The sequence below is a fragment of the Ascidiella aspersa genome, chromosome 1, assembly GCF_963924565.1.
Source record: "Ascidiella aspersa chromosome 1, kaAscAspe10.2, whole genome shotgun sequence".
NCBI classification, from domain to species: domain Eukaryota; kingdom Metazoa; phylum Chordata; class Ascidiacea; order Phlebobranchia; family Ascidiidae; genus Ascidiella; species Ascidiella aspersa.
In genome coordinates, this window is record NC_139447.1 from 34,294,762 (window position 1) to 34,307,750 (window position 12,989).

At 36.2% G+C, this 12,989-nt stretch overlaps 1 protein-coding gene across 1 annotated transcript in view; it reads right to left on the bottom strand.

Moving 5' to 3' along the window:
* LOC146169934 (ras GTPase-activating-like protein IQGAP1) overlaps positions 1–12,989 on the bottom strand; it is a 53,140-nt gene that overhangs the window by 9,752 nt on the left and 30,399 nt on the right. Inside the window, exons 22-32 of the mRNA XM_083389382.1 lie at positions 12,641–12,796; positions 11,356–11,519; positions 10,528–10,557; positions 7,640–7,760; positions 6,754–6,857; positions 5,973–6,113; positions 5,072–5,156; positions 3,436–3,603; positions 2,590–2,657; positions 1,653–1,785; positions 737–839 (exon numbers count right to left, since the gene is read on the bottom strand). Coding sequence (XP_083245508.1) covers positions 737–839; positions 1,653–1,785; positions 2,590–2,657; positions 3,436–3,603; positions 5,072–5,156; positions 5,973–6,113; positions 6,754–6,857; positions 7,640–7,760; positions 10,528–10,557; positions 11,356–11,519; positions 12,641–12,796 — 1,273 coding nt within the window. The remainder of the gene's footprint in view (positions 1–736; positions 840–1,652; positions 1,786–2,589; positions 2,658–3,435; positions 3,604–5,071; positions 5,157–5,972; positions 6,114–6,753; positions 6,858–7,639; positions 7,761–10,527; positions 10,558–11,355; positions 11,520–12,640; positions 12,797–12,989) is intronic.

Consider the following 12,989-nt stretch of genomic DNA (forward strand, 5'->3'; position numbering starts at 1 on the left):
TGACAATTTATTTACGCTAATTTTATGATCGTTGTGTAGTGGGTTTTTGCGCCAATATAGATAAAGAGATGAGTATACACCAAACTTGGCATAGGTTCGACCACAATGGTTTGGGGTTGGTGTCTTTCGCATTCGTGCATTTGGCGCAAATCACCGAAGCATTAAAACCAGCGAAAAGTAAAACAAAATGCAAAGTTTTGAATGATACTTCATTCGTGGTACAGAATAAATACAAGGTCAATAAGTAAGCAACGTAGCGAATAGTCATAAAATAAACCAGTAAAACTGCCTTACTCTATTTTTCTTGAATAATTTTTTTATAATGTTAAACACTATGAAATAGTGCAGATATATTTAACGTTTATACGATCTTTTTAAGCATGTACTTGATAGCTTAGGAATTAGAATTGTGGTCGTTTTAACTGACGGTCGTGGGTTCCAATCTCACTGTATCATTAATCTTTTTTATAAAGAGTTGCTGCATTGGCGAAATGTAAATTGATGTTCAAAGTAAACAGTTTGTTGCAGTTTTATTTAAGCACAAAACAAAAATTGGACAAAAACATATTTCGCTCACTTTTATAGCGGCGGGCAAAACATACAAAAATCCGTTAAGTAAAAAATGAACAAAATTTTATATTTTTCTTTAGCGCCGGATAATCCAATGCACCAGAGTTTTAAAGCAAAATATCATTCTCTTGTTTTGTTTTATACAAAGCCGTGTTGCTCGACTTACCGACTAGGGTTGAGAGATCCGGGACTTCCCCTAGTTCCTCCAGCGTGTCATGAAGAGGATCGGAGGAGTCGGGAGCGATCTCGTCGGCGTGCTCAAGGAGGAGCTGGAAGAATAAGGAAGATGTAGAAAGTAGGGAAGACGTTTAACGAATGCTAAATTTTTTTGTGAAGTATCCGTGTAACAGTGGTGAAATGACTTAGTCCCAGTCAAAGCCATTTGTAAAATAAATTACGTCCAAGTCAAGTCTTTTTTAATAAATAACAAGACAAGTCAAAGTTTAAGTCATCAGTCCGCCAAGTCAAGTCCCAGTCATAATTAGAGCAAGTCAACTTGAAGAATGGAGCTGAAAAGAATTGGCTTGAAGAATGAAGAGGATGTTGAAGTTAGGAAATACGTATAACGAACAGGAGGATTTTTTTATTTTTTTATTACAGTTTTTGTTGAAACTATAAATCAGGTTGCCTACAATCTGATGGTAAAAAACAAAAAGCCAAGGGATTGGACGTATAACAAATGCTAAGATTTTCTTGAAGAATCCGTGTAAGATGGATTTTAAAATTAAAAATATTTTTTAAATTAAAAAAAAAACACCTTAAGAAAAAAAACGTAAAAATGTTTGTGTGGTGAAGCTAACGAATCAGGGAAGACGAATAACAAATTGGACATTTTATTAAAAAAAAGTTAAAAAAAAAAGTTAAAAAAAAATTAAAAAAACAAATTTGTTAAAACTAAAAAAAACAATTCGTTAATGCGTGAAAAAGTTTGTGCAGTAAAAGTAAAAAAATCGTTTTCGCTCATCTCACAATATTGGTTCTGCAAAAAGTCAGTTTTTAAACAGTTTCTCTTGTTTGTTAACCCCTTAAAAACACACAGCCATTAGGAAATAATCCCTAAGTCCCGATCCCTCTCACCCCACCTTGTGTGTATCTAGGATCTCCTTGATGGTGATGAAGATGACCGGTTTGACGAGGAGGACAGCATCACTGTACTCATCCATGTTGTACTTCTCTTCGGGATCCGGGACCTCGCAAACTGCCACGAAGTACTTCCTGGAGGAAGAAGAAAAACAGAAAAAAGGTTGAAAAAAAAGGTTGAAAAACGGGGAAAAAAAGAAATTGTTTGGACCTATTTGTTTATTTAATGGCCTTCTTTATGTTTTACTTGTTCGAGCTGAAAACTAAAGAGCTTTCTGGAGGAAAAAGAAAAACGCATGTGTAGTGGTATGAGCACGTCTGCGAATATAACTTGTAGAGACTGTTGTTTAAATGACTTTTTTATATTGAAGATTCTACTGTAGTAACTTTTCTGTTATAAAATAATCCTAAATTTATCGATATTTCTTGTTTTACTTGTGCAGCTCTTCCAAATGTTTAAAGTTGGGATAAAGAGATTTGATTTGAAATAAAAAGAGATTTTAATTAATTTATGGGTTTTCTTTCATTTTAAGCTTGCCCGAGCTAAAAACTTAAGTGACAAAACAAACGACAAGTAATTAGAAAGAAAGGTATGAGCAAAAGGCTGCCGAATTTGTTTTTGCGAGCCTTTTGGTCTTAAGAGTAAAACTATTAAAAAATTTAGGAGATCGTAAAATATATATTATGACGTATTTGTTTTATAGGACAATATACTTCTGCGTATTTCCGAAGGCGTGTATGAAAGTGATTCAAATACTTTTAAGTGCACTCAAGTCTGTGTTTTTATTGACTTTAATTTAACTTATATATTATTTAAGTACTGCATATATTTATTACGGCAGTATACTTGATATTTAACCGACTTTGCATATAAATATTAGGGTAGATTTATTTGTATGTTATTTGCAACAACTGTAGCAATAGGGAAAGACGGCTTACTTGAATCTCTCGTAGGCGTCCATCAGATATTTGTTGATGGAACGTAGATGTTCCATGTCGCCAGCAAACTAAAAATATAACACATTTTACTTGCAACTGTGATTTCAGAACTCACGAAAAAAACAGACAGAACATATTTTAAAAAGTGAAAAACGACAAGAATGACATGGTCAGTTGCGCTACAAATTACGAAACAATTACAAATCGCTGTAAAAAATGGGTAAAAAAAGATCGAGCACCCAAACGCAATCGAAGTTAACCCTCAAGAGTTCTCAGATCCTACCTATATCCCTAACGCTAAACTCCTACAGAAAAGCATTAAAGCCAATCTATAGCTTACTAAAGACGCTTAACCAATATAGTAAAAGACTCCCTAAGTGCAACAGTTAACCAATACCTTTAACTCCTACCCCAAAAAACCCATAATTCCTATAGTTCCAAAGATCTCTAAACCCCAATTCGAAAATAATGACCAACGAAACCTTTTTTTAAGTGGTTCTCAAACTTTTTTTAGCTTGCGGCACACTAAAGAAATCTTAAATAATTCGCGGCACACTTTTAATAGAACAACAATAGAGTCATTTTACAATCGCCCTTGACACAACAAACTATATGTAAATGTCTTAATATTTTTACCTTGTAATGAAAAGTGCATATTGAAATCTAAAATACTTTATTGTATGCCTATTGGTAATAGAAATACCATTTTTTTCAAAAGTTACCAAAAGTTTTGCGGCCCACAGTTTGGGAATCACTGCTTTAGCCCATAACGATAGAAAGCCCCTGTTTTATATTGCCACACAATGCGTAGTGACACTTGTCCTTATATAACAATTCAACACTCACGGTTTTGCCGGTGCTGGCAAACTGCAGCACTTTGGCGATGGATCCGAGGTTTCGTCGCTGGTCGTTGTTGAGGCCAGAGGCTCCGGCAGATACGTCGATGATGTCGAAGGCGTCTGGAGCCACGATGGCAGGGTTCATGTAGCGGTAGTAGATCAGGTTGCCCACCATCTGTTGGTAAAAAGCAAAGGGATTAGAAATTTCGTCTTGTGTAGACGAATCGGTCGAATATCGATGGTTTTAGTGTTAAATATGTGTGTTGGTATTAACTGAAAGACTGCATACTTTGACAGAATTGCGTTTTAATCTAGAAGTCACCAATGGGTAGTCGAAAGGGTTAATTTTGCCAGCCCGCGGCAAGTCCATTTCAATTGCTGTCGGAGGCAATTAAACACCAAATTAATAAAAAAATACAGTTTCTGTTGCAACTATAGATCAGCTTTCCTACATTCTGGATGGTAAACAGCCAGGGAATTCGAAATTTCGTCTTAAGTAGGCGACCAGGTTTAGTATCGAGTGAACATGGTTTTAGTGTTAAAAACGTTGTGTTAGTGTTAAAGACGTATTTGTTCCGCAGAATGGCCTTTTTTAGTCACCAAATGGCGCCCCGAACTTCTGCAGGCCCGTCGCGGCATATTGCCTTAAGTAAAGATAAAGTACAGCTGAAATGATGTCGAATACAATTATACCAAATTAATAAAAATAAAATAAACGACAGTTTGGGGAAGCTAACTACAGTTTTTGTTGAAACTAAAGACCTGGTTGCTTGCATATTCTGATGGTAAACTGCCAAGGAATTGGGAATTCGTGTAATGTGGACGAACCGGTTAAATTTGATCTGTGTTAGTGCCAAAGACTGTTAATTTGGCAGAATGGATTTTTTCGGATACCAAACGGCGTCCAGAATGGTTACTTCTGCCGGACCGCGGCATATTTCCTTTAGTGAAGGTAGATTCAAAATGTGGTCGGATGCAATTCAACACAAAATAATAAAAATAAAATAAACGACAGCTTGACGAAACGTATTATAGTTTTTTGGCAACTAAAGAATAGGTTGCCTAAAATCAAGGGATTGGGAATTCGTGTTATGTGGGCGCCTCGGTTGAATTTCTAGTGTCGATGGTTTTAGTGTTAAAAAGTATTAATTTTGTGTGAGTATTAAAGACTGTTTATTTGGCAGAATGGCCTTTTTAGTCACCCGAAAGGATTATTTCTGCTGGCCCGCGGCATATTGCCTTTAGCGAAGATAAAATACAGTTAAAATGTTGTCGGATAAAATTAAATTAAAAAAATAACTAAACGACAGGCTGGTGAAGCTCTTTAAAGTTTTTTTTTTAATTACTAATATCTTCTTCGTTTAGCGATTAGTTATTTAATCAAGCTAATAAAGTTTGACACAAAATTTTATATCCGGCTTGCGATCGTTAGGCATTACAGTTATACGTCTTTTAAAAACAAAGTTTATTTTTCGATCTGTTCGGCCCATTGTTGTGAACTGGTCATTATCCTTTGTATACCTGAGATTTAAAATCCGACTTTCAGGATAGGAATTCCCTATAGTTAATAAAACGCCCTGAAACTTGCACAGTTCGTTGCGAAAAACAGTCGAGTAGAAAAATTATAAGAGAATTTTACGAACCTTTAGAACTTCGTCTTCTGGAGTGTCGGGAAACTTCTGCTTGAGTAGGTTCTTCAGACATTTGGCGATATACCGCAAGCCGTATCTAAATACACGAGGTTGACGAAAGGGTTGAAAGAGCAATCAGTAAAATAAACAACAGCGAAATTATACAGTCGAAAAATAATTTATCGGAAATGATGTTGTTTTAATTCCCTCAATCCAGTAACCCATTTAAGAATTCGAAAAGATCCAGCTAATTATGATGATTCTGGTAAACTGTTTTGTGTGTTAAAACAGGGGTTCTTAAACTTTTTTTACCGCGGACCCCTAAACTTTTCTTTCATCTCGCGTGGACCACTGTAGGCAAAAAAATTAAAAAAATGACGTCATAAATTGACGTCACAGTACAAATAGAAATAAAAAATTTGCTGATTTTGGTCCAAAATTGTGAAAGTGAAATGGAATCTAAATACATTCAGTGGAAAACCGTTTTTTTTAATTAAATTGATTTCTTTCATAAATTTGTAAATTCTTAAATAAACACTAATATTTTAATTAGACCTTCATGGAACCCCTAAAACTAGTTCACGGACCCCCAAGGGGTCCATGGACCCCAGTTTAAGAACCCCTGTGTTAAAATATTGCTGATATAAGCAGGTGGCCCTGTTGACAAATTGCATTTAAAATTGACATATGCCAACCGTGGTTTAATGTCACCAAAGCCACTTGTTTTTTAGCTGTTTTATATGACGAAGGCAGCTCTCATTTCATCAATCAAAAAGTTTTAATACTGTTTCCTAAAAACGCAGCGGCGAACGTTTGAAACAGTAGCATTCAAATGGCAAATCCCAATCTCACGGAAGTGTAAGGGCAAAAAATTAAAAAATAAGAAAAAAACGCAAAGTGAGCCACAACTTACGGAATTGCATCGATGGAGTTAAGAATGGCGGTCATGAAAGTGTCGGTGACGGTTCGAAGTTGGTTGATTGATTCCTCTACCCTGGTACGAACCTCTTCATGTTTCATCGCTTCAGCTGTGGAAACCTCGTAAGGGAGATCGCTGACAGATTAAAAAATATAAATTTTGAAATAAATGTAGGTTGCTGTCCGGTTGAGAGTTGGAAAAATATAGTGAGAGTTGGAAAAATATAGTGAAATATACGGGTTTGGGGAAATTTAATATCGCTAATTGGTGTGCAATTTGTTGACACCTTTCGTCCGACTGGCAAATAAACTTGAAAAGGTGGACTTGCTTGTTATGCTTATTATTGGTAATATATATTATGACCATTGACCACAGTAGCTACAAAACGCTTCACGGAACACTTAAAGGTTTGCCACACATGTATGAAAAAATTAAAAGACATTTAAAAACTTTTTAAAGAAAATTTATAGGTTTTTAAAGCTTTAAAATTGGTTCGCTCGATGTTTCTTTAATTTATTTAAAAAACAAAACAGTATGAATGCTATGGTCAACACAATCAAAATTAGTTAAAAAGTTAGTTTTTTTGACCGCACTTACCCAACACATAACTTAAAGCTGCACATAAAATATACACAAAGACTATTCAAGGTCTGTTTTTTTTTAAACGTTTTAATGCGTAAATCGATTCAAGGATTTCAAAGATTCAAATCTTTTTGAAGATTTAAAGGCGCTATTTTTAGTAGTAACAGTATTTAAAAAAAGTCCGAGCACTTACGAAGCCTCCCCAGTCTCGGTTTCCTTCTGACTGATCCAAGCTTTGTAGATTTCCACCGGGCTCATGTTGATGCTCAGAGTCTTGTTCTTCATCACTTCTTGCACCTGAAACAAATAAGTCGGTTTCACATTGCGAAAATCAAAAAAGTGTGAAAAAAGAAAATGCCGAAATCGCGAGTTGAATCTCACTACAGGCTTAGGCATAGTGGCTAACAAAATCTTTTGAAATCATTAGATTGTGAATAACTTCGGCAATTATCTTTAAAAGGGTACGTACTGTGCAACGTACAAGCTATATGTGCGACTATTTAATTTCTTGTCATATCGCCACGGACCACCTGTGCAGTCGTCGCGGACAACCAATGGACCACAGTTTGGGAAACCCTGGCCTAGGCCATACCGCAACTCTCCTCCAGGTTGTCAGTTTAAAACTTTTTGTGTTTGTTTTTTAGGCTTGGCTGGCTTGTGTGAATTTCCAATTGACAAAATAATATTGAAAAGTTTTGTTAAAAGACAGGGGGTGTACTATAAGTCGAGATATGTCTGATTATACATCAAACGATAAGCCCATGTATTTTTACGGAGAGCTATTTAAGTACCTACACAAAACGTAGAAAGATTCAGCTTTGGCATTTCTTTAGAAAACTAGACTCTCAAAAGACAATTACTTTTATTTCCCAAGTAGAGCAAAATTGTTTTAGGAAAACAAGAGTCTAATTTGGTTCGAAATTGCGTTTTCAAAGGAATTAATGCACAATGTCCTCGGTTTACTGATGCAAAGTGATTACTTGATTAATTTTCGGCCGTAACAGCCCTTAACCGGCGGGAAACAGGTATATTTTCTAACAACAGTAGAACTGACTAAGTTGGAACTTTAAAGCACAAACCTGTGGAGCTAGAATCTGACGCAGCGAACTTTGACCCTTGGCCCCTCGGTTAAAGGTCACCACCATCTTAATGACCAGGGGATTCCCCGTGGCGATTTCCTTAACCTTGTCCACTTTCGATCTGTTAAATTCAAATTGTTTATTAGGGTTATAGAAAACGTTTTTCGTTCAGCGGTTTTTGCAGGAATTTGTAAAAAATCTTCAACGCTTACAAAATCTTAAAAAAAAATCTTCAACGCTTATGTGGAAAACGCCAATATATTTTGCCAGGGTCTTTAACACATAGTGAGGAGAGCAGACATGCCACCAGCATGCAAAATAACGCTACAGTTTCGTCGCACGACGTGAAGTTAGTAGAACTAGAAAAATGATCAACCATCGCTAGCTAAGGGGTTAAATTCTAAGCTAGCGCCTCCATAAATCACAAACGGTTGGACCATCAAGAAATGCAAAGGTCCACCGACTTAATACTACTTTCGTAGGCTGGTCAAAACCCTTTCGAATTTTGAAAATCAAGTGCATTTTTGCGGAAACGGAAAAAGTCCACGAAAGTTTGAGATGAAGCATACGGTGGAAAGAGGGACAGACAACAGACGATTGAATGGACGAGACATCATGCAGTTTTTGGTTTTCGTTTTTTTTTTGGCTTGCTTTTGGCATTTTGCAGCGGCGCCACAACAACAGACAGAACAACTCGCATTCCGAAGCTGAAAATCATTGCACAGTGATTGCAGTGCATATACAACAACCCGTGTGAGCCGACACATGACTGTAAGACACATGACTATAAGACTGGCCAGTTTTTACATTAAACAAATTAAAGACCGGTTCTCTTATTACGCAACAAATCATATATTTTTCTTAAAATGGCCAGTTTATTTGACAGTTTCGTTTTCTGTCATTTGACCCATAGCTATACATGGGTCAGTTTTTATACTGGACAAAATTAAAAACGGGTTTCTTATTAAACAACAAATCATATATATCCAAGAAAATGTCCAGTTTATTTGCCAATTTCGTTTTCTGTCATTTGACTCATAGCAATACATGGCTGAAGCCAACACATACAAAGGATGTACTACCAGTTTCAGAAAATCACATGATATGCTTTGTAATTTTGCCACACAAACTTATCGAGCAGAGAGTGTAACAGTCAAATTCAGACAGTCAGACAAATAATAATTAAAATTAAAGTAAAACATCTGGCCATTAGAATCACACGCAATCGCAAAAAACACCTTCACACAATTACACACAATCCATCGTACGTTAAATACGAATGAGCGAACTCAGACAAAAGACCAAGACATAAGTTATGCTCAATTCATAGTTTTGTTGGCTAAGAAAATTCGCAGTTTCTGTCGCCAAATATTCCAGTAAACATAATTGCTTTTAAATTGCCACAGAATTACATGCAATACAACTGCTTTTAAATAGCAAGAATCTAAAAAATGCAGTTTGACAAATGCAAATGCTTGGTTTCAAGTTAAGAAGCTCTAAATAAGTACAAAACGGGTTAGTACACTATAACGATATTCTCTAGGGCGAAAGTGCGGAAAATATTATTATCCCAACGATTAAAAAACAGATTGAAATAGCAACGTTCACAAACCACATACACGTTAAGTGACACACGAGCTTGGTGAAATGCCTTGAATAACAACCTGACTCGCCACATTTGAACACCTATGGTTTCCACAATAAATTGGTGAATATCTCGTGCTCTGATTTTTAACTTTTTTTACAATTTTATCGGATTTATCATGAACGCCACTTTGCCAGCTTATCTTGATTAAAACGAGTATTCGGCCATTTTGCAGGCGAATTGTACAAAACGCGCCAATTGTGTCGGAAGTATTATTTCCATTTATTAGGAATTAATTCCTATTTATGTAAATTGTTTGTGAAATACGCTCAATTTAAAAAAAAGTAGTTCCAGTTTAGACTTTAAAAGAATTATGGCAATTTGGTAATCATAGTATTCATATTCATTTAAAAATACGACCGAAATCTATCAAAATTTGTACAGCACACGTAGTTAATGGTGGGTGAAAATGTGGTGGGTGAAAATGTGCAGGGTGAAAATGTGTAGGGTGAAAATGGCTGTAGGGTAAATACTTGGACCAAGCAACCCGTTGTATACATATATGCACAGTGCACACCGAACATTGCACATCACGCGAGTGGAAACCATGAAAGTGGGAAAAGTGGAACGAAGAAACGACGAACGCTTGCGACGCGACAACTGTTCGAATCACATGGAAGCGCTTTCAGGCCGCCTCAAGTCGTTTTGGGATTAATAAACAAATTAACTCTTACCAGTAAAATTTTCTGGTATTTTTTTTCACTACATATACTTCAATTTTTTTGAGTTGCTTACTATATTTACAAGAAATTCCACCATGTCAGTATAAACAAGAATTAAAATCGGTGAGAATATTTACGTGAAAATTAAGGCCCAAAACTAAATAAATCCAAAAATCTGCCTGAGTAAGGCGTTAAAATTCCTTAGGGTCGCTAATTGACCGAGATAAAACTATGCATCAATTTTTCCATTCTTTAGTAATTGGATAAGGACTAATGCGTTTTGATTTAGGAAAGGACTTTTTTGATCAAATTCAGTACAATAAACGTAAAATCGAACAACCGCCATGGATTGCGTTCGTTCAAATGGGAAAAAGGGCAAAAATGATGAGAAAATCGTTTCTTAAAATGGTTTTATGGAAAAGAAATAAAGGTATAAAAAGGCAGAAATGCATTCAGCAGCCACAGCAAAGCTTTAGCAGGAGCAACAACAACAAGAACAACAACTCTTAGGCACACAAACAACGCATTGCGACCTTCACACAAAACGCCAGCATCTCGCTATTTGATTAAGTAGAGCTTACCCGGAGTCTTCGTCGTGACCGGCAATGTAACTGTACACAGGGGGGTGCAAGAGAGGTTAGTTTTTTAGGCAGGGGAGCGAGCGGTTCGGAAAAACTCCGCCAGCTCCGTTTTTTTAGGGAAACGCCGTTCCGCCTTGCGGCTTTTTAGTGGTTTTAAAAGCAAATGCAAGCCGAACCATAGCGGCGAAAAACCATGCCTTCTCAACGAACGCTTGTAAGTTGTAAAATTAAAAAGCGCTTGGTGGAAACTTTAGTGGAAGACAAATTAAATTGCAATAGTGCTGAGGTACTAGAATTACACGCGTGCTCTTATAGTAATACGCTATGTTGTTTAATTACTTATTTGCTTTATTTTACTATATTTGTTTAGAAAAACGAGAATTTTTACTAAAGATAAAGAAACATTTGATAAACAGTTAAACCGTGTTAACAGTTTTGGCTGACAATAAAATAAAAGGTTTGTTAAAGCGAGGCTATATTTTCGAATATACGTTTTTAACTTGATAGCGTATGGGTATAAATAAAAAACTGAAACAAAACACAGTAAAGCGGTTAAAGCATACTTCTGTATATTAAATAAAATGTTAACTTAGATGTATTCAACCATTTTTTCAATTAATATATTAAATAATATATTAACGTAGATGTATTTTACCATTTTTTTTCATTAAGCCCTACAATGTCGAATCAATTTTTGATTTCACTAGACACCAGCGAGAAAAATGTTTAACCAGGTTTTAAGCGATTCAACACCAACACCAGAAGCAGAAGAATCAACAGCCTTTTAAGCGCGGCTGTATAAACACAAAGCGTCGGCACTTTACTCACTCAATTTCTTCCTGCAAAGCTGTCTTGAAGAGTTTAAGAAGCAGATATTCCTCTCGTTGGTTGGAAGCGTAGTTGTACACTGTCAGGATGACAGACTGCATGAAGTTGGTGGTGCGACCTGCCGCCATCTTGAAGATCAGCTTGCCGAAGTAGGTGGGGTTCGTCTGCGAGAAACACATGTTTTGACCAAAACTTGTTTCTTGAAAATGAAAAAATGAACCATAAAAACTTTTCATATTTCCATGTATATACTTGAATTATCCAACCTAACTAGGGGGACGGGTTTCGTCTGCGGAAAACCTTTTTTTTTCTGTAGAAACGTTGGTTATTAGAAATAAAAAAAAATAAAAAAAAGCAAATTTACACTCACAATTCCAATACCCACTTAGAAACCCGAAAGCCATCGATAATTCAAGTATATACGTATTGATTACGAAACAGCAAATCACTTGGCTTCTTTTTTAATATCTTACCTAAGGCGAAAATGCAAAAAAATTCCAACAACTATGTATAACAGACCTGTTAAGACCTGCAGACCGCAATTAATTAGCAAAGCGTGTAGACTTGAAGCTAAGGCAGCACGAAGTAAATGGTTGGATTACCAACGTTTGAAAACCCAGGCAAGGCACCAATGGCCAAAACTGTTCCTAAATTAATTTTCTGAAAATGAAACAACATCTGTTTGTCCTTGCAGTACACTTTCAACCTCGGTTTGACTTCTTATATTTATACGCCTTTAAAAGTTGAATTCGCATTACAAACTTGTTAGGACTAAAAAGTGCCCAAATGAGTATTATTTGAGTCACGTTCCTAATTGTAACACTGCCAGTTGCTAACACAGTTTGACCGATGGTTATTGTCAATGCAGCGATCAAACCCAAGTCTGGCTATTGTAAGTCACGATGTATCCAGTGCCAGCTGAAATGTCAAAACAATATTGACCTTTTTCCTCTTTTCATTAGGGCTGTAAAGTTATTTAAACTTACAAGTGGGGAAATTAGAGAAACTTGTCAGAACGAAAACTGTCACTAACTGTTTTTAGGTACTAAAAAAAGATTTGTTATAAAACTGATTTAGAGGTAAATCACTCACAGAAGACTAAAGTTTGTCTAATTGAAACGAGGAAAATTATTTAACTTAACGTCCCTATGCTATAAAATAAGGGATTTCAATGTAAGCACGTATTACTCTGGCTCAGCGCATGCTTCCATAGCACCTATACACTTGTTCAAGATGTTAATACAAACGAAAAATGCTAAATACGTGAACAGCAAATGGGACGAACCTGTAGAAGATAGAAGAGGTGCTGGTAAGCTTCCAATCTAGCTCGGTTCGATTTGTTGAGCGTCTTCAGCCCACTGGCGCCCCCAGCGGTTGGTTCTGTCCCGTCGGCGTTTTTTCCTTGCTTCTTTCGCAGGTTCTTGCTGTGGTTGATTACATCCTGGTAAATAAACAATTAAAGTTTATGCGTGGGTGATTTCGGGTTCTGACGTTAGTTAAGCTCTGCAAAATGGTAACATAGGATAAATACAAGGTAACAGTGGCTGAGCGGTTTTGTTCAAACAAAAGATCGAAATCGAACAAGAATTATACAAAACCTTAAACCAAAGTAATACAGTTCTGAAATGGCTTAA